We start from the raw sequence: 23,999 nt of genomic DNA on the forward strand, positions 1-23,999 counted from the left end.
TTCTCTAGTCAAGGAACACAGTAACTGATTCGTAATAGCTTTTTGACAGATATTTGTTTTGAATCCTCCTCATCCAAATCCTGGGGTCTGACCAGGATGTATAAAGGTATATATCCATCTGAAAGTTTGTAAATATCCATAAAAGTACATTTGTTTATAAAACATTTCAACTGCACAAAAGAATATGTGAATGTGTAACATACACAGGGAAGAAAGAACAATAAAACAAACACCTATGGACCCACATCCCAGTTTATGACGGAGAAAGTTGCCAATATCCATGAGGTCTCCTGTTGAACAGCTCCTGAAATTTAAATCAAAATGCGTGCATTCAATCATTGACTGGTTAATTCATTCACTTGCCAAATGTGCCCGAATGCCTACTAATCAATGTAGACGATTAGTATCTTTTCCGTTGGAGTGGCGTGGGGGTGGGGGTCAAAAGTGACACTTCTGGAAGGTGCTCAGATTGCCTTTCCTGCAACCGGCCCTAACCCAGCCGGGCCCTCCAGAGCGGGCGTGGTTTCTGCGTGCAGACACTTTGGGCAGAAACTACTGGTCCCGGCAGTCCGCGGGGCGAGTGGGCGGAGCCGGGCCGGGGGCGGGGGCCGGGCGAGAGGGGGCATTGTGTCGGGAGCGCGGAGCTGCATTTGTCTGCTCTAGGTGCTGGTGGAGCCAGCGTCGTGATCGCCGGCGTAGAGCTGGAAGTGTCAGCGGCGATCACTGTCCCGGCGGGAGACCAAGTCCGAGCAACCACGCGCCCGTTGGCCGCTATCGCTGGCAGGGGGCGGCGTGCCAGCGGAGCAACATGCAGATAGGCGCCCAGCGCCCTGACGACCCCTCCCGAGGAAAGGAGGCCGGGGCGGCGCTGGGGCGGCGGGGAGCATGAGGCAGGCCGGGGGGCGGCTCGGCTCCGAGCGCTGCTAGGGAGCGGCGCGCGCTGCACACTCGCCGGGGCGCAGCGGAGGGCGGGGAGCCGGGCTGGTTGCGCCAGCGGGCGGGAGCCGGCCGCCGGGAGCTGTTCTGATTTCCGACGCGGACGCAGGGGGCCCGGAGTAGCCCCCTGCCCCGGCGTGCAGCCAACATGGGCAACGCCGGGAGCATGGATTCACAGCAGACCGATTTCAGGGCGCACAACGTGCCTTTGAAGCTGCCGATGCCCGAGCCAGGTGAACTGGAGGAGCGATTTGCCATCGTGCTGGTGAGTGCGCGGCGGCGGCCGGGAGCCGGGCCCCGGGGCCCCAGACCAGGCGGTGCAGCTGACCCCCGCCCTCTCCCCTTCTCCGCGCGCGGGGAGCGAATCCCCGGTCCCAAGGGGGAGGCGCCCGCTTCGCTTATTGTGGCCTCCCTTGGCCTCCTCTCGGTCCTCCTCCGATCTCCCCGCGCCAAGCCTTCCTGGGGTCCCGGAATGGGGCACGGGGCTGGGGGTTGGCTGACTGGCCGGCCCCGAACCCATTGTCTGGCGGGAGAGGCACCTCGCAGCGCGTGTGTCGGGGAGGTGCGGCGTGGGCGTGAAGGGAAGGTGGCGCGGGCTTGGAGGAGGGGGCGGCTGGCCGCTAAGGCTTTTTGTTTAAGAAAAAAACTCCCCTCAAAACCTGAGTCCTCGAGAACCATCCAGCGGGCCCCCAGCCGGGGCCCTGCGGGGTACGGGGCTGATGGGCGCATGTGGCGGGTTGAGGGCGGCGCGGTGCGCGAAGGAGAACTTGGAGGCGGACGTCTGGCTTGGCAGAGGGGAGCTCTCCCAAAAGGGAAAGAGAAGGAAACCCGCGGCAGTGCGGCGTCCCCGTCCTTAAGCGAGGAGGGGGCACATCTGAAACCGGCGCGAGAGAAGCTTCGCCTCGGCGCGTTCCTTTTCGTCTTAAATGTTAAAACAAACCACAAAAATGTGCACTTTTGCGGGGACGTGTTGCAAGCTGTCTTGACTCTAGGGATCCCTCCCCTCCCCTCACCAAATCTCCGACTCCCTCCCGGAATCCCCTTCTCCTAGCTTTCCAGCTTTGTAAATCTGAGACACTTGAAGACTCTCTTCTGCCTTTCCTTGCTGGGTGTAAGTTTCTGGGCCCCTCCCAGCCTGAGCCTGTCAGTGCTGTGAGCTCAGGAGGGTGTGGCGGTCTCCCCCTCGCCCCAGCCGACGTCTGGACCGCAGTTAGTCCCCAGACTTCGACTTTTAGTGTCTCAGCTTCTCTTAAGGGCTGTTGGGAGGGAAACATAAGATTCGACGCGTTCCTAATACTTGCACTCGTACAGTTGCCTTTTCCTAGCTAGTTACCTGTACATCCTACAATAGTAGGCAGCAAGAGAAACTTGTGCTTAAGGCAATCGAATTTCGCGTCTGCATACGGGGTTTGGGCATGTAACCTCCCAACTTTGGGGATTGACCAGAGTCTGAAGAACACTGGGACGTTTAAAAAGCCTTTCTTCAGGCCCTTGAAAAGGACTGGTTTAATATGGGGACTGTTCTGGATGGCAGATTAGCTTTGTGCTCTTTGGAAGAAGAGCCCACGAGCTTTTTCACACCACCTGGAAACTCCGCCGTGGCAGTCTGGAGATAGATGAGGCTGCCTGTCTTGCACTCCGTGGTCTGAGATCTCACACAGCTGCTCCCATTGTTGTGCAGAATGAAACACTCTGAAATGGAACTGCATGGGCTTAATTACTTTTGAAGGCAGCCTGGGTGCAAACTTGACCTGTCTTTCCAGGGACAAACATTTTTGGTTCAAAATCCTCTTCCTACCAGACTACATGGTTCTTACCTCCTAGCCTTGGGTGTTCTTTCTGTCCATGCTGTGCTGGGTGCGTGTGCGGGTTGTGTGTTCTGGGTGTGTGTGTGTACACTTGAAGTGGGAGGGCCAGTGACGCAGGCAAACCAGATAATAACAATAATGCAATTAAGTTAACTGGGATAGCATGTTTTGCATGAGCTTTGAGTTACCCTGCTGATTAATGACACATGGTATGAATTACCCTTTAGGAAAATAATGTCCCATCATTAATATGGTGGATCTGTGTTACTGTTAAATCTAGAAGGCACAAATTTAGTATAATTCATGTTTCTACATCACAAGTTCTTTGGAGCAGTGGTTACTGTGTAGCTTCTTTTACTCTGTCATACACAAGCACTGGATGCAGTTCCTTTCTTTAACTGTTTATAATATTTTACGCCTTTCAAAACAAATGAACAACAAGACCAAAAAATACCAGGCTGATCTTTTTCGGGTTAAGACAAAGCTTTTGGGAAAGTATCAGCTTGGGGGCCCTCTTGTTAGGGATGCACTTGGACCATTGATGTGGTATGCAACTCTTCCTAGTCAGCTCCAACTGCTCTTTGGAAATCTGTACGGGGAGTTAAAAGGAATCCTTTTTATGGGCTGATAGAAGTACAGAGTTCTGGTGACTTCTCTTGTAGTCAGTTTTTTTCTAAAGGTGTCCATGTGATGCTCTCAACTGTGCTTTTTCTTTATGAATTACTTAACACATCAGCTCCAAACTGTTTAATTCTGGAGATCAAGCTTGAAGGACAGGTTATAGGTTGTAATGTTCAAAGCATGTGTATGGAGGAATTCTCTGCCTTCACACAGTGGGAGTCCTTTGGGCATTATTGATACTAGTTTTATTTCCTGTATGATAAAGATCATGTAAGTTTTGGGGAGGAAAACAGGATAGTAATACTCTATAGCAAAGTATACAAATACCTCATTGTAAACTTGGCTTACAGCAGTGATTGAGCCCTCAGACATGGAAAGTAATTCCTCTCACCCCACTTAGCTCTAGAATATTTAAAGCACTGACGAAGAGTAAAGAAAAATTTGAATAACAGAAGTCCATCTGTTTATCAAAAATCTTGAGATAAAACCTACTCAATGACTACCCCTTCATCAGTCCATATAAGCTAAACTGTGTATATCTAGAAAAATACTGGGCATGAATGGAAAGATGAGAGAGTGAAAGATTGCTGAATTAAGATCAGTGAAGGGACTCTAAAAAGTTCTGTAATAGGAAAAAAAACGGAATTTTTGAATAGAGATTTCAGTTACTGAACTTCTGTAGTTAATGACTACAGTAATAGTAAAAATTGGATCCAAATCTTGAGTTAAAATCCTCCTAAAGTATCTTATCCCTCCCTGAACCTGTGTTCATCATTATTACAATGATAGTTATAAACCTTATATTTAAGGGAAAAGATTACTGACTCCTTTATACACTTAACTGTTGGCATCCTTGGACCCACCTGTCAGATAGAGCTTTAAGGTGATATACCTTTGTGTGTGTACAATGTTTCTGTTACACTCTTCCATGGAAGTGTTTCATACATTATAAATTCAGTCATCTGTTTCAGTCTTTGTTCCTGTAAGGTATTTTGTAGATATTTTGCATATTTTATGAGTAATATTGGCTGTGTTTTTGAGTCTCCCACATTTATAATTGTCTAAGTGACTGTTATATTTGTTAAAATTTGTCTAATTGTTGGGAATGCACACACACACACAAATACTCCCATGACCTTTATTCTTAGAGATAATGCTCTGAAGGTGATTTTTGGGTGTGGTGAACAATTGATTGTCCAAGAATAACTCTTTGGACATTAGATGCTCCGTATATTGTTCACTGATTTTTGGCTTGCGGTCACTGTTTACAATTTAAAATGTTAAGCCCCTCAATCCCTGTGTCTGGGAGCTGTCCTTTCTGAGTCTCAGAGGAAAAGATAAATTGTAACCCTCCATCCCGGCTGCCATATCTGTGTGATAGCAGATGTCAGGCTGCTCTGTGAGCAGATTCAAAAACACGGATTTGGAAGTGATGGCTTAGGGCTGTAGTATCTTACGTTTAACACCGGGAACTACTTTGGTGTGTTATTAGTTTGAGTCAGTTTCCTTTTTGGTTTTTTTCTTGGCGCTGAGGTTGAGTGTGGTCACCGTACTTAGGAAGAAATGGGAACCTTTTCTGAATATCTACTCTGAGTATGGCCTATGCTTGCATGTTCTCACTGAATCCTCACAATGACTCCAGCTATAGGCAACATTAAAGATGAGGAACTAAGACTACTTAAGTTGACTGAAGTTACTTCAGTTATTAGATACCCAGTCTAGGACACCACTGAGCGACTTCCCTTTCACTTTTCACTTTCACGCATTGGAGAAGGAAATGGCAACCCACTCCAGTGTCCTTGCCTGGAGAATCCCAGGGACGGGGGAGCCTGGTAGATTGCCATCTATGGGGTCTCACAGAGTCGGACACTGACTGAAGCGACTTAGCAGCAGCAACAGCAGCTAGGATTTTTAACCCAGATTTGAATCTCTACTACCCACCTCCCCACCCACCCCTAATACTGTATTATGCTTCCTTGGGCTTACAACTGGTAAGAAAGAACAAGAACAGAAAGGCCTGGAACTAGCAATAAAGCTGTTTAAAAAAAAATCTTGAATCTGGTAAGTACAAGTTTCAAAACTATAACGTTGGCAGAAATGTCTTCGAAGTGACCCAAGTGCGGTGTACTTAATGTTTCTCTTTAGATGTCATTCATTTTGGCATCTTCACTGTGCTATTCTGTCTTCAGGCATGGAGTTAAATATTGATTTGGTCCAAAAGTGTGTACTCTCCAGTTTTCCCTTTCAAGGCAGACTTGAACCACCTTGTTTGGGAAGTCTGGACTTTCCCAGATCAGAGGGGAGAAACAGCCTGTCAGAGTGATGCAAGCACTCCAAATGTAATGACTTGTGAAAAGGACAAGGAAGGTCAGGTTTTAACATTTCAATCTATTTCCCTCTGCAAGATGATGTTCCTTTTCAACCACTACCGTGGAGAGCCTTTGCCATGAAGTCCACGGAGCAGATGGATGGGTAGGAGTGAAGTTAGGCCATCATCACAGGCATGCTGATTTATTTTCTTGCTTTTCTCCTGTTGAGAGGGAAAAGGCGAGTGAGAAGGGGCTGGATGGAGTGTTGTTACAACCTATTCCAGGCAGTAACCTCTGAGTTGTTTTATTTTCCAGAGTGGGAATATATGAGTATGGTGGTACTTTTCATCATTATCAGGGTGCATTTCCAATAATTTTCTAATAATCTCAATAAAAACTGAAGGTATATTTGGGTTTCTATGGTAGGGTTGATCAAAAGCTTTTCTCTGAATTATAAATGCTTGGCTCCATTGGGAGACTGGCAGCTGCGTTAAACTGATGAAACGCAGAGGGGAGAGCGTATGTTTGCCCTTAAACCCTTCAGTGATAAGAATTACTTGCATGTGTGGCCTTTCATTTAGCAAAGAGCATTGGCCCCAGGAGTGGCAGATGGAGTTTCTAGAATCATCATCTCCTGCACCAACTTGGGCGAGTGATCTTTCCTGTGATCACTGTGTTTTTCTCCTCTGTAAATGGGAATACTGTTTGACACCACTGTTAGGATAGTTACAAGATTTTTGAAATATAGCTCTTGGAAGTGTAAAATTTCTGAAACATTATATTGTGAGCCATTAGCCGACTTCTCGTTGATGTTTTGTGTAGAAAAGAGTGAGCTGTAGTCTGTGTTGTCTGGAGAGTAGCATTTCCATGGTGGATGACTGAAAGTCACATAAGCATAAAGAAAAGTGTTGTAATATTTAGAATTGTCAAAAATTGGAGAAGGAGCCTTCCAATTAGCGTTGCTAAGACAGAAGCTATATGAAAATGCTGATAATTGGAAAGTCTTTCTGAGCCCAGGATCCAGCTAGTGAGTGGCCTGCATGGTACCTTTCTTGGGGCAGGTCTGCTAACTGCAGGTGTTGGAAATAGAATTATAGCATCCAAGACTGGGGAAGGGTCTCCGTGGAGGCTCCTCCTGGGCTCAAAGAAGCAAAAAAGTAGTGTAGGTTCATGCTTGTTTCTGGAAACTCATTCAATTTTATAAAATCTGTGGCCTGGAGAACTTGGTCTTCATGAACTGTGCTCTTTTCATGCTTAGGGTTTGGGGAGTAAGGACAAGGTGAAGTGGGCTCCCTGGTCCTTGTATCTGAGCAAGTAACAGATAAAAAGTGGCTAACTAAAGAGGCACTGAGGCCAGATGGTTGTGTCTCCTTTGCAAGAGAGTGCTAGTTACCTGGACTCTTCTTAGAAAGGCAGTGAATCCCTGTAAAAGCACAGACTGGAACTGCTTAGGAGGGAAGGTGGGTTCCCCCAGCTATGTGGATGCTTGGCAGTCCCCATCTTGTAGAGAGGCTCTTCGTCTCTAGAGTGGGGACCTTTCCTACCTTCTTCCATTGTAAGAAGTCTATCCATAGACTTTGGGGTTCCTGGTCTCTACAGAGAGAGGCTCCTGCATCCTCTTGGTTCTCACCTACCTGAACAGGATAGTGAAATGAAGTGGCTTAGTCGTGTCCGACTCTTTGCGACCCTGTGGACTATAGCCTACCAGGCTCTTCCCTCCATGGGATTCTCCAGGCAAGAATACTGGAGTGGGTTGCCATTTCCTTCTCCAGGGAATCTTCCCAACTTGAACAGTATAGGTGGAGGTACCTCACGTCTTGTCTTTCCTTTAAGACGGTGTCTGCTCAGTTTGCAGGGTGATCTTCCCACTCCTCCCCAGTCACCCCATCCTCTTTTCCCTGCCAGCTGCCCTTCCAACACAACACCATGGACTATACTGTTTCTGGTGGATGTGCTATCATTTGGAAGGGATGTCTGAGGAAGAGCTGGAGGGTCGGAGAGCTGTTTCCTGAACTGTGGGTCAACTGAGGTCCACAAACGTGGACCAGGATGGCTCGAAATTGGAAAACACCAAGTCCCTACTTGGAAGTATGGTGGTATTTGTTGTAGACAGAAGAGTCCTTTCTTTTCATACTCTTAAACTGACCAAGGAAACATGCCCAGTGGCATTGGAGCTCGTGGTGGGTACCTGGTCACAAACCTTCTATAGTTTCTAGGGCACACCAAAACTGTTTCCCTGGACACATTTTCATCACGCTTGTGCCACCTGCAACTGACTTCAGTGACTCTTGTTTCACATGTAACCTTCATCTGCTTTTCTTGTTTGCTGAAGAAGCTTTGTTGCATTGATAAGCTGCTGTATCCATTGCCCCAGAAGCTGAAAGCTTTGAGGTGTCTAGTCCTTGCTGTTTCCAGGCGAACCTCCCTTGACTGACTTCTGTATGGTAGGTGGTGCACCAGACTTGGTTTATCCTTAAATCTTGTTGGCTTTAGGAAAGGTGTCAAATCATTCACATTTTGGCCCCATGTCTGGTGCTGGTCAGTCACCTCTCTCAGGTCCTGCCTTGAGTTGAGGCTTTGCTCAGGAACCTGCCCTCTCTTCCTTGGTGTTTCTTTAGGCTGAATACTTCATTTAAAGTAGATGACAAAGGGATTGGCAAGCCAAAGTGGTGCCTTTCAAACTTGGCCATATAAACCGGGACCCTCAAAAAGACAGATGCCCGGGTCCCACCCACAGAGATTCTCTGATCAGTTCCTCTGGAGTGTGACCTGGGTGTCAGAATTGTTAAAGCTCCTTAGATGTGAGTGTGCAGCAGTGGTTGAGAGCAACGTGCCAGAGTAGTTTTTCTCCTCTCCCTCCCTGCCCCAGAGACCAAGCATAAGAGTTAAAACCACAGTGAAAATCTAGAGAAATTAGGCAAAGATGAGGAGGGTTAAAAAAAAAGAAAAAGAAAAAGCTCCTAAAGAGACTCGATTCAACTGAAAGCACCAAGATGAGAAATATAGAAGAGATGGGTCAAAGCCTGTTGAATATTAGATTTATTTAACTATGCATTTAAGAAATGGCTGTCAAATAATCATAATGATAATTTGCAGAGAAAGTTCTGTACATTCTAGCTTAAGAATGAACAGTGACCCTGAGGTTTACTACTGGGATAGAGCAATCAATAAATCAATTGTATTTTTGCTTAGCCTCTATTCTCAAGCCTAATTTTTTGTTGGTTCAGTGCAGGCTTTTTGCTTTGATCTCTGGTTTTACCACTTACAAAGACTTGATGAGCTTGGCTTCCTGGAGTGAAATTCAAATACACTTCTGAAATGTAAACAACGTTCATTTATTAAGACTCCTATAATCAAGGCAAATTGGCATGGTTATATGAGCAATTAGCTTTGAGAATAGAAAGATAAATAGGATGCTAGGTCAAGAATGAGCCGATTGTTCTCAGTGTAAGACTCTAGTTATTCCTTTAATAGTTATAAGCAAATAGACATTCCCCTTATTCTTAATCTTTAGCGTTTGTGGTTTGGGGTTAGGGGGACAACATACGTGGTTTTCTCAGCTGAAAGGATAGAAGCAATTATTGGCTCATTTTTATCTGGAAATATAAATCTTTCTAGCAGATGAAGCTTTCTAGTATTTGGGAGAGGGCAAAAGAAGGCATGGATTTAGATGGGAATATTAAAGAATAACGGAATTTTATTTTGGTGGAGAAGGTAAGATGATTTTTACAGTGACAAAAAGACTGAAAATAATCTCATCTGCCTTCAGTGAACAGTGATCTTAGTGTGTGTGTAGGAGGAAGCCTTAGGATAACCAGGAGAAGCTAGATAGGACATGATTGGACCTGCACCGTGGCAACATTGCTCTATGAATTAAGTACCACTTAATATCTTATTTGTGAAAAGTTGGGAAACCTACATGAAAAGGTGATGAATGTGTAAAATATTTCGTAGCTTTGTAGGTCATTTTGAGTTCTTAACCCTTTCAGTCCCCAGTATGTTTAGCCTTCTGCTTCTTCCAGGGAAGCTTTTCCTCTTTAGTGACAGTCTTGCTCAATGAGGATTCTTTCCCCATGGACTTTTGCCTGATGAACCTAGGAAGTCAGTTCAGGCCAGATGTCTTCAGACCAGGCTGCTAGAAACTTGAAACTGGTGATTTTCCAGGCGTGACCCAAGATCATGCTTCTGTTGCCCACTAATGAGGCCATCTAGATGTGAACCCTGGCAGACTTAGAACTGTGTGGCCTCCTGGGCGTGTGGGACCATTCAGCTTCTCCAGTGTCCTTTCACTGTAGAAGTTTTGAGTCTCAGGGTAGGCTTTTTGGAAAGCATTTATTTGGATGAGAAATCTTCAGATCATCTGAGAATTTACCAGGTCTCAGTCTTCATTTAATGGAGTAATTTTTTAACATTAGACAGCTGTATTTTATTTCACCAGTAATTGTCAGAAATTTCATTAACTTTGTTATAAATTTCTTTTTGTTGTTGTTCTTTGGGATGGTATCTCCTAATCATCTATGTAATAGATGAGTAATGTACAAACAGAAATGGGCCTTTTTCATCAGTGTACAGACTGATGGATTTTCGCAGAGTGAAAGCAACGCTGTGGGTTCAGGAATCAGAGTCGCGGTCTCCCTGTTTTTCTTCACATAAGGTTTGACTTGGCTCCTTGCCTCCCCAGCCGCAGTTGCTCACCTGAACTTACTTTCAGGGTAGCCAGACTTACGTGGAAGAAAATAGGCCACAGGATTGTGCCTTGTGGTCTGATTCTAAATGGCTCTAACCGTGAGGTTTCTACCACTTCCTTTGAGAGATTTCTTCAGTTCAATCAGACCTCACCATTAGGAGATATTGACATTACGACATCTTACTGCTGCTTTCAGTTATATCATCATCGATAACCATAATGGTATTTTTAATTTTTTGCTAGAGTATCTCTGGCTTTCATAATACTGAGAAAAATATATTTTGATTTGTGTTTCTAGAACAAAGCAAGAATGGGGGTGGGATTTCCATAGTGACAACAAGCATGTGCCCTTTGTGGTTTCAGTACTTGGAACAGGCATTTGCAAATACAGGTTTTGTGTATTCACTTTGAAGCCTAAGTTTCAGCCTTTAGGTTTTTGCCATCATGATGACTCTTTTGAAATATTAAAAATGTAAGCTTAATGTTAAAACATATTTAAAAATATAAGGCTGTGAATCTCATCTTTTGGTTCAGTTTTCTCATCGGAACCCTGTTGTGTTACTTTAGGCGCTGATCCAGTTTGAGAAGCTCTCGGGCCGCATTTGTTGTCAGTGGTTTACCTTCCATCCTCTCCTCTGTAACTTCTGTAGCCTCTGCTCCCCACCCACGCCTGCTTTCTCAATGAAGCCTTCCACAGTCTGGCCTCACAGCTCAGTCAGTAAAAAATCTGCCTGCAATGCAAGAGACCCAGGTTCAATTCCTGGGTCGGGAAGATACCCTGGAAGAAGGAAATGGCCACCCACTCCAGGATTCTTGCCTGGAGAACCCCGTGGACAGAGGAGCCTGGCAAGCTACAGTCCTTGGGATTGCAAGAATCGGACACGACTTGGCGACTAAAATCACCACATTCTGGCCAGATCCATCTTCTCTCTTGTTTTCTTAGTACACCCTGACGTGGACTTTATGTCTGCTCATAGAGCAGGCTTGTACTTTCCCGCCGCTGTGTCTTTCCTCATGTGATTCTCTTGTGCGTGATGTACTCCCTTTGCTTATTTGCTTCCTTAAAATTATATCTGGCCTTCAAGGTTCTTCTGAAATCCCATCTCTTTCTCTTGTCCTTATGGATCCAGCATCAACTTGCGGGAGGTGGGAAAAACAACTCCTTTCTTTGATCTCTTTATAGTGTGATTTATTTCTTTTACTTACGAGGCCTGGGATTAAGTATCACCTTGTGTGAGATGTGTCTGTAAAATAAGGGGATGCTTTTATGTATAGCTTTGTAGCTACTCATTACCCTCTTGGCCATCTGTTTGTGTCCCTGTTTTATTTGCAAGCTTGCACTGTGGGCTCCTGGAAGCCAAGGATCACATCTTACAGGTCCTGGCAGTTTCTCCTTGTCCAGCGCAGTGCTTGGCCCAGGGAAAGGTCTTAGCAGATAATTACTGACTTGATCAGAGAACCCTGCCTGCTGAAACAGGCGTGGGAATTGAGTAGCTGCTCCAAGAACCTATCTAACTGGCGCTTCTGGGCTGATTGTTAATTGCACATAACTTGCTTTTGTGTTGAAATGACACTTTGTCGCCGCTTCTCACTCATCTTGGTACTCCCCATAGCACTTGACTGTAGTAGGTGCCCAAGAACACTAAGCATTCAGAGATGATAAGTTGGCATCATGCTTTTGCCTGACTCCTTACAGAAAACTGGTGAATTAGAAGAGGCGGAAGGCAGTAGAAATGACCAAAGGAGGTCCGTGGTTTTTCACTGCTGCGAAGCCAGATTGGTGTGTCATGATGAGCTGTCATCGAGTGAGCGGTAGAACTGTACTGTGGGGCTTTCCTTAAGTGAAATGTCCTTCATAGTATTCCCTTTGTTGTTGGGAGTCAGGCAGGTTTCAGTGAGCAGCATTCCTTAGTGTAGCATTTTAGTGCTTTGTTGTTTGTGAAGTGTTTGCAAATAATCATGATTCTAAGAGTTCTTAATCCATGAGGGCCTGAAGGTATGTGGCTTGAAGTTACCGAAGAAGGTGGAGAGGTTGGTGAGCTCATCCTAGGTCCTCCATCACTAAAACTCCAGGGGCATTCCAGGGTCAAATAAGATGCTGTTTATGTTTTCTGTGCTTTATACGCCTGGCTTTAATGCTCTTGGCAGCCCTCGGAGGGAGATATTATCTTCCTTTTACAAATGAGGCAGTGAGGCTCAGAGTGATAAGGTGGCTGCTTCCTAAGGATGGAGGCACAATTTGAATCCAGGCCTGTCTGATGAGAGAACGTGCTCATTCCTACTGTATCACACTATGTATATTTTCAAGTTAGTTAGAAGACGACCCTAAATGTTGGCCTCTTATTTTTCATTCTTCATGTACCCTCTAGGCTAAATTCACTCACATAAAAGCTGTCCCTTGAGTGTATGAGTCTTGCATCGATATAGTGATAGATGTTCTGGGCTCGGAGGGTTGAGAGGCTGATGCATTAATTGCTCGGTCGTGTCCCCACGACTCTTTGTGACTCCACAAACTGTAGCCCTCCAGGCTTTTCTGTCTGTGGGATTCTCCAAGCAAGAATACTGGAGTGGATTGCCGTTCCCTTCTCTAGAGGATCTTCCCAACCCAGGGATCAAACCCGGGTCTTCCGCATTGCGGGCAGATTCTTTACCATTTGAGCTACAGGGAAGTCCTGAGGGTTGAGAGGGAAAGCATCATTTCTGTATTTGGAGTGTTCAGAAACAGTTTCCTTGGAATAGGAAGTGGAGCGAAGCTAGCTTTGTCCCAACCACTGCTAGACTACACTTTTTCTTCTACATTGTGCAGTTTTGCTCACATGTCACTGCTTAAGAAGGGTTTGCACCTTAATTAGTCTGGAAGTGCTTATCGAACACTTGCTATGTGCTAGGCAAGGTTGTGGGTTCCAGAGGAGGTGGAGCTGCATGAGACCCAACAATTGTCTGCCCTCAAGGAGCTTACGTTCCAGCAGTGGGAAGTGGTGGTGGGGGCAGCCAGACGTGAAAGGGGTACACCATGCATGCTTGCCTGCGTGCTCAGCCGTGTCTGACTCTCTGTGACCCATGGCCGGTAGCCTACCAGGCTCCTCTGTCCATGGGATTCCCCAGGCAAGAGTGCTGGAGTGGGTTGCCATTTCCTTCTCTAGGGGATCTTCCCGACCCAGGGATCAAACCCGGGTCTCCCGCATTGCAGGCAGACGCTTTAACCTCTGAGCCGCTAGGGAAGCCCGAGATACATACATAAATGGACCTGAATTTCCAGTGCTAGGAAGTGCCGTGAGGAGGATAAAATAGGTGTTGTGAGGTGGTTTCCTCTCATTTAAGATCTGACTGATGCATAATTACATGGCAATGGAAATCACAGTGGTAATTGCTTCTGGGGAGAGAGATTGAGGCACATGAAATTCCTAGAGTGATGAACATGTTCTAATCTAGACTGGAGTGCTGGTTTTACAAATGTAACCTGTCAAATATCATCAGATTGTACACTGTAGATATGAATGTCACAGCATAAAGTTGACTTTCATTAAAAAAAAAAAGAATTCTAAGATCTGACTGGGGGTCAGGCAGGGATGAGCCCACCAGCAGGTGTAATTAGGGCTTGATTTGTCAAGCCCTAGGGCCAGGAGGGGGTTCCTGGGACCCCGGGGCAGCCGAAGGGAACAATGAGAGGAATGTCCTCAGTTCCTGTGGCTTCAGACTTGACCTGTGGGAAAACCTCCAGAAGGCTGGGCCTGGGTCTGCAGGAGGCTGTTCCCTTTGCCATAGCGGAGCTGTTCCTTGTGTTAATAATTGGCTCTGTCGGCACAGCCCTCTGCCACTTGTTGAATTCAATAGATTTTTGAACATATTGCAGTCTTGTCACTGTTCTGGACCCGTGAGACATCCAGTTGGGGAATGGAGTGTTTGATTAGTGTAGCAGTGCACTTCTCAGTGAAGGCCCTCTGAAGGGACCCAGTACTTGGAATGCCCCATTTTTTCCTACTTAAAGCCGTGGGTTGAAATGCAGCTTTTTTTTTTTTTTTAAAGCTATCATTGGCTGCTAAGTTTGTTGCTCAGACCTTTCTTTTCTTTTTCTTTCTTTCCTTAAATTGTTTTTTGTACTTTTAAAGAGCATATGACCATTTTACATAGAGATTTGAATCAGAAGTTATAAGTAAGGTAAGTTGGTATAGTGGATTATTCCTGAAGTCCCTAAGTGGCTCATCAGGGTAGTGTATGCCTGATTCTGGATAAACAACCTTAGAAAGTAGTTCTCGGGCATGTTAAAGTTTGAGACCTCTGAGCTCGACTGAAGAAGAAAAGTCCCTATGCAGATGTCAGGTTCTTGCTATCCTTTGCCTCTCAGACCTCCAGCAGTGACGGGACAGTGGGTGGGAATGCTGTGACATCTTCCTGCGTTAGACTTACTCCATTCAGTACCCCGCTAAACCTTTTAATACATATCAGGGAAGTCATTTCTTGTGAGGATTTTAAGGCAGCCCTCAAGTTAAATATGGGTTGGATACGTGAACAGCAGTAGTAACGATAAAGGTCACTGACCGTGCATTTCTTGGGCGTCCCCGGTGGCTCAGATGGTAAAGAATCTGCCTGCAAAGCAGGGTACCCAGGTTCGACCCCTGGGTTGGGAAGATCCCCTGGAGGAGGGCGTGGCAACCCACTCCCGTATTCTTGCCTGGAGAATCCTATGGACGGAGGAGCCTGGCGGGCTACACAGTCCATGGGCTCAAGTTAAACGTGGTTGGGTGCATGAACAGCAGGAGTAACAGTAAAGGGCACTGATGGAGCGTTTCTTTAATTTCTTCTGTCCACACGAAAGATGACCCAAGACACCTGAAAGGTAGGGAGCGCCCTGTTTCTTCTAGGAGAAGCTCAGGATTCTAGAAGTGAGGGACCGTGCCTGAGGACTCACATTTCTAGGAGATTCTGGAGCTGAAAATCAAACTTTGCTAACTCTACAGCCGTGCTCCTAACATACTGTTTTCTCTCAATTATGAAAGTATAATACAAATATACATATAAACGTTGTGGTTCAGAGCAAACTGAAAACCCTGTGAGGATAAATTCGGTAACTCTTTAGTCTATAGTAATTTTGTTGGTATATGCCCAGAACCAAGCGTAACTATATGTCCTTCAAAAAAGGAAATTGAAGATAAAATAAGAACTGAATGAATAAGCCACTGTCCACTGTTGAAATAGTAAAGGCCAAGTAAGCTTGTGATCAAATTGGCTTTTTTCTAGTAACAGTTGTCCTCTGAAGGCTTTCTGAAGGCTCTCTTTCAGACAACTGTCTCTGAACCTTTGTTTTTTTTATATCTCCCTAGTAAAATGGCTGTGTTGTTACAGCTTGCAGGCGTGGAATAAGCCTTTTGATCACCCCTCAGTGATAACCCACAGTTTTGGACTCCTTGGGAGGCATTAACCCTATCATCTTGTATTAATCAGCTTGATGTGGGGTTGCTTATTTTTAATAAAACCCATGTCATCCCGTTCATTTCATTCAACAAATGTTTTTTAAGAATTCCTTTGTCTGTGCTAGGTCGTAGTTGCTGCACATGGGATTTTTAGCTGTGGCATGCGAACGCTTCGTTGCAGCAGGTGGGATCTAGTTGCCTGACCAGGAACTGAACCCAGGCCTCTGCACTGGGAGCAGAGACTTAGCCACTGAACCACCAGGGAAGTACCTCAGCAAATGGTTTTTTTTTTGGGTATCTGCTCCAAGCTAGGCACTGTTAAAGCTTCGGGAGTTGGTGATAGACAGGGAAACTTGGTGTGCTGCAGTCCATGGGGTCAAGAGTTAGATACAACAACTGAGCAACTGAACTGAGGCACTGTTAAGATGCTGTGACACAAAGGTGCGTAAAGCATAATCTCTACCTTTGAGGAGTTAATTGGCTAGTGGCAGAGGTAGGCAGAAAATGGAAATACGGTGGTTTTAAAGTGTTTATCATATTTATGTGCTATATATATATATAGTGGGCTCTGTAGAAGGGTATGTTAAGGTTAAAGTCTGATAAATCTTGACAAGTTAATACATATGGCCTAAAGTTGTAACTCAACCCAGGGATTGAACCCGAGTCTCCTGCATTGGCAGGTGGATTCTTTACCACTGCACCACTTGGAAACCCTGGTACCCTTTTAATCTGCCTTTATTAAAGTGTTAATTTGAGGGAATAGCTGTGGATTCATCAAACGGGACTCCTGTGTATCTCACGGATGACTTTAGTGAAATCATTAAATGTGAAGAGCGAGGTCTGGTCCATTGTGTGCGGCCTCTGCTTGGGTATTTTATCCTGACTTTTTTTGTCCTTTCTAGAAGGAAAAGCCTGTTGTTCAGGGCTTTGGGTTGTTTCATTTCAGAGCTAATGAAAGTGTTAACATCTTCATAATTGGAGCTGACGAGCACCATGCAATGTACCACAGTGTGACCAATAGGCAGCTGGTTCACATGAGAAAATACACTCAAGGTCATGACCATCTGGGCCTTAAAGAAACTGCGGTTGGTGTTTTGTTTGGCTTCAGCTTCAATCTGGGATGGGCGGAGTCATTCAGACTTTATTCTGAATTCCAGTGGTGGCAGAAAAAAAAAAAAGGATTTATGTAACTGGTGTGTAGATGGCCTTCTGCTTGAGATAAGAGCATTGTCCAATAAAAGCTTCGTCCTTGTTTCAAATCAAGAATAGAGTGTCACCTGATTCGACCTAGGAAACAGTCATAAGTCACTACATGCCGCATTCCCCCAGTAACCCCTTGCTCTATATTTTTTTCAGAAGATTCCTTATTTGTTTGATTATCTTATCTACACAATAAATCTTGCTGAATCAAAGCTTACGAAACCGAGCCCAGTCCCAAATCAGATCAGTATGCTACCAGCATCCTGAAGTGGGAGCCTAGAATTTTTTGAAGATGCTTTTACACACTTTTTTCTTATTCACTTTCCAAGGAGGGAGATGTTCTTTTTCTTTCTACTGATAAATGTCACTTATGCCCTAAATTTTATGGTGGCATTCTACTTTTTACAGTTACTGAGATGAAAGAGTATTTGATAGAACTGTCAGACTAGTGTGATAACGTGCTCTGTTCCCAGACCCCTGAGGGTTCTTAAGTCTCATGAGCTAAGCTGTGTGCATGTTTTTTCTTGGTGCCCTATTTCCATATCAAATAGCCTTAGTTTTTGGATTTTAGTAATGAAGGTATGAACCCAATCTGTCAGGCTTATTATGCCCTTTATTGTAGTCCTTAGTCAGCTTAGAATTGCACGAAAGGAAGTAATAAGCCAACTCTAAGAAGGTCCAGATGAAAAGGATTATAACATGGTACAGAAATATTAGCATGCCCGCCCCAGCAGAGTGACTCATTCCTTTTGGAGTATCCATTTTGACAGCTTTTTTGAATCACACACCAATCACAATGTTGGTGTTTTTGGCGGCGTTCGTGTTTTACCCTAACGTTCATAATGGTCACTGCCAAAAGGGAACAAAGAGGAGAATCATAAATGAAACATAATAGCATCACAAACATTTATTTTTTTTCTTGAGCAGAAACAAAATTGGGAATTAGCTGATGCCTTTTCCATCACCCCACCCCCCCACCCCCACCCCCTGAGAAAACTACCACTTATCCCAAAGAAAATAAGACCCTGGTGGGTCATCCCCTGTCTTTGGCTGGTGCAACTGTGCTTCTTATGCTAGTTTCCATCGAAGAGTTTCACTTCCCAAGCCCTCTCCTCTAGAAATCATTCTTTTAGAGCTTAAGGGTTTTCTCCTGATGTCTTGGTGACTAAGCTTGCTTTGGGCTTGTTCCACCTTGGACTGCGTGTTGTCCCTCTGGGAAGAAACTCCTGTGCACTTCAAAGGAGCAGCGGATACACAGGGTGTATCCAGAAATAAAACTTTGACCCTTTGTCTCTCGTCTTTTCATCTCTCTCTCTTAACAGGCATCCTTTTCTTCTGTGCAAACAGACCCTTATAACTTTCGTCTGTCCTGCTGTTAAATGGTTTGCATCCCTGCCGCAGATATGTGCTGCAGTTTTATGCAGAAGTCTCCTTCCATGCAGTTTAGTGCCGTGCGGTACGTGTGGACTTTCCGGCCTGTGTCCTTGACGGTGGAGCTTCCCATGTGGTTCAGTGGGTAAAGAATCTGCCTGCTATGCCAGAGACCTGGGTAGGATCCCTGGGCTGGGAAGATCCCCTGAAGAAGGAAATGGAAACTCCAGAATTCTTGCCTGGAGAATCCCCATGGACAGAGGAGCCCTGTGGTCTATAGTCTGTAGGATCACAAAGAGTCAGGAACGACTGAGTGCACACGCTTCACTATGAGAAATTGTTCTAATGGATATGTTCTTTTTTTTTTTTTAATTTAACTTTTTGTTTTGTATTGAGGTATAGCCGATTAACATGTGATAGTTTCAAGTGAACAGCAAGGGACTCAGCCATGCGGATACATGTATCTGTTCTCCCCCACACTTCCCTCCTCTCCAGGCTGCCATATAACATGGAGCAGAGTTCCCTGTGCTGTGCAGTAGGTCCTTGTTGGTTATCCATTTTAAATACAGCAGTGTGTACATGTCCATTTCAAACTCTCTGACTGTCCCTTCCTTGCTCCCCGGCCCTGCAACCACAAGTTCATTCTGTAAGTCTGCGAGTCTCTTTCTGTTTTATGCGTAAGTTCCTTTGTATTATTTATTTTTAGATTCCATAGATAAGGGGTGTCTAACGATATTTATTTGAATTTTTCACTCCAAATGACCATCTCTGGGTCCATCCATGTTGCTGCATATGGCATCATTTCATTCTTTTTAATGGCTGAGTAATATTTAATGGAAATGTTCTTAATGAAATAGACCTGACATTAGAGAATAGTAGGATGAAATACCCGCAGCCCTGTAGAAATACTGTCCAAGCTTCTCTGTCCTCTTCTTCCTTCTCTATTCAGAGGAAACCTATCCTGAATTGTCATGTATCCTTCCCCTATGGCTCAGTGGTAAAGAATCTGCCTGCAGTGCAGGAGACTCAGGAGATGCGGGTTTGATCTCTGGGTCAGGAAGAGCCTTGGAGGAGGGCATGGCGACCCACTCCAGTATTCTTGCCTGGAGAATCCCATGGACAGAGGAGACTAGCAGGCTACAGTCCATGGGATCACAAAGAGCTGGATACAACCAAGTAAGCATGCACTCCCTATGCACATTTGATAAAAATAAAGTTTATAGAAATGGTGTCTGACTTAAGATACCATGTCATGTGTCCTTTCAGATCTTCATGCATTTGGTTGGAGAAGTATTCACTTTGATGCATGTAGCTCTGGGTCATTTAACTTTTGAGTCATATTCATTGGGTTCCATAAATCATTTACTGTTGGTCTTCATTGTTCGTGGATTCTGGCTTTGCAAATTTGCCTATTTGGTGAGCAGTTGTTTATAGTCCCAAAGTCAGTACTTGGGGCACTTTTGTGGTCATTCATGGATCACAGGGTTGTGAAAAATTTGAGTCACCCGATGAGCAGTTTTCCAGCCGAGGTCGAACAGGTGACTGTCTGCTTCTTGTTTCCGCTCTCTGTCAATGAGTGTCCTTTTGTACTTTGTTTAGTGACATCTTTCACTTTTTTTGTGTGCTTTTTGCTGGTGATTTTGCTGTGAAAAATGGCCTCTAAGTGGAGTGCTGAAGTGCAGTCTGGTGTTCTGAGTGCAAGCTGACGGAAACGTGCTTATGGAGAAAGTGCGTGTGTTGGATAAGCTCTGTTCAGACGTGACTTAGCTGTTGGGTTGAGTTCAGTGGTAATGAATCAACAATATGTGTTATAGTAACATTAAACAGAAATGCACATAACAGTTTTATGTATTGATGTGACCAGAGGCTCAGAGGAACCTGACCAGTGGTGAGGTAGGACCTACCGGGGGACCATCTTGCCTTTGGTATTGAATTTCTAAGCCATCTTTGATTTAGGTGGAGGGATTCTTAGTATCCAGCTATTTTTTTTTTATCACCATTTACAAAGATATTGAATAGTTTTGGAAGAAGGGGAAATTTTGTAGATTCTGTCTTCCCCTATTTATTTGCTCAAGTGAGGATTTCCAGGTTGCGCTGGTGGTAAAGAACTCAACTGCCAATGCAGGAAAGGTTAAGAGATGAGAATTCTATCCTTGGGTTGGGAAGATGCCCTGGAGAAGGGCATGGCAAGCCACTCCAGTATTCTTGCCTGGGAAATCCCATGGTCAGAGGAGCCTGGCAGGCTGCAGTTTATGGGGTTGCAAAGAGTCGGACACGACTGAAGCGACTTAGCGTGTGTGTATGCACACGCACACACACACACATACACACACATACACACACGGAGTGAATAATAATCTTTACCAGTTTTTGAGGACTTTATAGGGGTCAAGCACTCTGAGTGCTCCACGTGTATTTCTCAGAATAATCCTGTGTTATTTTAATAATTTACTTAGTAAATGGTTTTGTGTGATTTGAACTAGGCCACTCTGACACCATAGCACATGCTCAGCTACTTTGTACTCTCTTGATGAAGGTAGAGGGTGGGGTAGGGGTGAGGGCTAAGTGGGCGTGGAGTAGATATCACTTGGAAGGTGCCACCCCTCAGTAATAAACTGTGGACTGTGACCCTGAAGCACTGCTTGTTGGAATGCCACTACTTGTGTTAATTTCTCATTATCAGATAGGAGAAACTGCAACCAAAGCGTAATAAAGGGAGTTCTATAAGCTACCAATAGCATCATCATTCTTCAGATCTGGAGATCTCATTTGCTCCTAGGAAGGTGAATGAACTCTATGAGATTCACTTCTCAGTAAGGTGAATGAGCACAATTGATGTCATTTCTTAGAATCAGGGACTTTTTTCTTATTAATGAATGATCTATGTTTTTACCTTCTGAAAGTAAATATTCATGGCTGAGCTTGAAAGAATTAAGTTTATTCTTTGAATAATGCTCTTTCTCGTTCTTGAATGCAGCTGAAGGTACAATATTTTTCTGTTCATGGCCTAATGTGTACAAGTTGTGTAAATCCAAATAAAAAACAAGTTTCATAAAGTAATACTTTACTAAGATTCTACTCCAGTTTTTTTAATACCATTATGTTCTTTTAAAACATGGTTGTCTTATTTTAGATGGAAAAGATCTGTTATATGATAACTAAATTCCAGGAATTGTTTGTAATATAATATTGAAGCAACCTGGTCAGATATCATTTAAATCCCTCAGCTCATTAAAGCCCACACCAAAGAAATTGTTTACTCCTTAGATTTGATCTTCAGACTCTTCCTTAGGTCTTTGATGAGTTGCCAGTGTCTATTCCTTGTGGTTATGCTGAGATTGGAAACATTTGCTTTATAAAATTTTTGACTCCTTAATAAACAGTGAAGGAGAATTAAGACTCAAGAGGGTATTGAGAAGAGGGCTTAATTTTAGCAGGTATGGTAATATCTTTGGGTCTGTAGCCTCTTTTTTTCCCTAGAAGGACATCTGGAAAATACTATACTTACTCAGTAAAAGAAACTTTTTCATTCTGATAACTTGTGATTTATGTCTCCTAGTTTTGCCTATGTGGTAGGAATAGGGATAATGATAACACAGTTGTGCAAAGTTTTGTTTGAAATTTAGCTTGATAGCTTCACTTAATTTTAAATCAGTGAAATGCTTCCACTAAAATAAAAATGAGAAACAAAAGCCACAGGGCAGGCTTTTGGGGTATCTGTGCTGAATTGTTAGTAAGCCATTTCTGAAGCTGTATTTTTGCTTTCTTCCACATATACTTCTAAACTTTCTGATAACTTTATAGATAATTGTTCTCATTTATTATGTCTGTGTTTCTATCACATCTGCTCCTCTTCAATAGGAAAATAGATCACAATGGAAGGTGGTTTGATACTTTGTATCTGTGTGCCTTTACATTTGTAGACCTTTACAGGTAGCACCTTTCTCAACAAATCATTCACATTCCTGGGTTTATGTTTCTGATTTAGAGTTTAATTGTGAGGATCAGAGACGTAAACCCAGGGGTTTTAATCTCACCTTGCCAGCCACATCCCTGAGATCTCCTGCACTTTAACCTTATCATCTGCAAATAGGGATAAATACTGCTCTTACCATCTCAGAGCATCGATGCAGGAAAAATCCTGCAAAGAGCTTTGGTAGAAGGAAGTTCTTTGATGCCTAATAATGTGAAAAGAGGAGTTACACTTGACTGCAAAGTCGTGTTACTGTAACGTTACCAAATAGAACAGCAGTTTATATTCAATGCGACTGCTAAACACATTTAAAAGTAATTTTTTCTACTAATGCAAATAATATATTCTCAGGTGGAGGACTGGGGAATGTAGTTTAGAAATAAATGTGGACATTTCTAATTCCATTGCCCAGCGATAAGCACTGGTAACTATTTTGGAGTTTTTATTTCCAGTATGGTGTGTTTTCTTGTGTGCATCCGTATCATGAACATCTTTAATTTGAATTTCTGAGTGCTTGCAAATGTTACAGTGATGGGCATTTCACAGTTGATTTAACTAGTTGCTTCTTGTTTGAGTCTCCGGATGGTCTCTCTTAAACTCCACCTAGATGAATATCCATGTAGCTGAGCCTTGGCACACATTCTAAATCATTTCCTTAGGATGATGTTGGATACAGTTTAAAGAGGTAGTTCAGAGTGTTTAAAACAAAACAGGCATTAGGAGAATTAGATTCGACTTTTAACTTTGCCACTCATTGTGTTTGTAATCTTTAAATCACTTTCTTTCCTTTAACTCTTTAAATCATTTTTCTTTCTTAGTTGCAGGTAAAATGAGTGAACTCCTGAAGGGGATTTTAATTCTGACTGCAGTCATTTGGAATATTTTACAGCTAAGGAAACTAGAACCAAAATGGACTGTAGTGTCTCTTCTAATGAATTCTATGTTTGGTTTTCTCGCCTTTTTTTTTTTTGGTGATATAGCAGATACTGAGCAGCCTGTGGTGCTTTAAGAGTCATGATCATTGATAATCATTGATGGCAATTATTTGTGTCTGAAGCTGAGCCTCTTCTGATTTCAGGAAGTCCCTTCATTGACAAAATTTCACTTACTAAGTTATTGCTTAGTTTACCATTGTTTCCTCTCAAAGTCAGTCCTGTCTGCTGATGAGTGGAGGAATGTAGTGTGGGCAGTCTGTACAGTGGAATACTAGGTGGTATATTGTACAAAGAATTGATGTACTGATCATGCTGCAACATGGATGGACCTAGAATACGCCATGCAGAGTCCAAGAAGCCAGCCACAAAAGACCACGTCTCATAGAATTCCATTTGTGGCGAGTGCCCGTAAGAGGCAAATCCAGAGAGCCAAAAAGTGGATTAGTGGTTGCTTAGGGCTAGGCGAGGGGGTGACCCTAGGAAGGGGGTGTTATGGTGGGCCATAACTACAGGGGACAGAGTTTCTTGTGGAGGTGATAAAAATGTTCTGAAGTTGATTGTGCTGAAGGTTGCAAATGCTTGAATATACTAGAAACTATTGAACTGGGTAATTTAAGTGGACGAATTGTACGGTTGTGTGACCGATCTGAAAAAGCTGTTACCAGAAACAGCACGTGCATGCGCACGTACACACACAGTCCACACACACACACAGTCCACACACACACACAGTCCACACACACACACA

At 44.0% G+C, this 23,999-nt stretch overlaps 1 protein-coding gene across 7 annotated transcripts in view; it reads left to right on the plus strand.

Moving 5' to 3' along the window:
* Positions 1–634: 634 nt before the first annotated feature.
* FMNL2 (formin like 2) overlaps positions 635–23,999 on the plus strand; it is a 329,619-nt gene continuing 306,254 nt past the window's right edge. For 6 of the 7 annotated variants that reach the window (XM_040229083.1, XM_040229081.1, XM_040229084.1 and 3 more), the window contains exon 1: positions 635–1,201. In XM_040229083.1, coding sequence (XP_040085017.1) covers positions 1,085–1,201 — 117 coding nt within the window. In that variant the 5' untranslated portion in view covers positions 635–1,084. The remainder of the gene's footprint in view (positions 1,202–23,999) is intronic. The other variant, XM_040229086.1, reaches the window with a different exon arrangement.

Source organism: Oryx dammah, unplaced genomic scaffold, assembly GCF_014754425.2.
Source record: "Oryx dammah isolate SB20612 unplaced genomic scaffold, SCBI_Odam_1.1 HiC_scaffold_27, whole genome shotgun sequence".
NCBI classification, from domain to species: Eukaryota; Metazoa; Chordata; class Mammalia; order Artiodactyla; family Bovidae; genus Oryx; species Oryx dammah.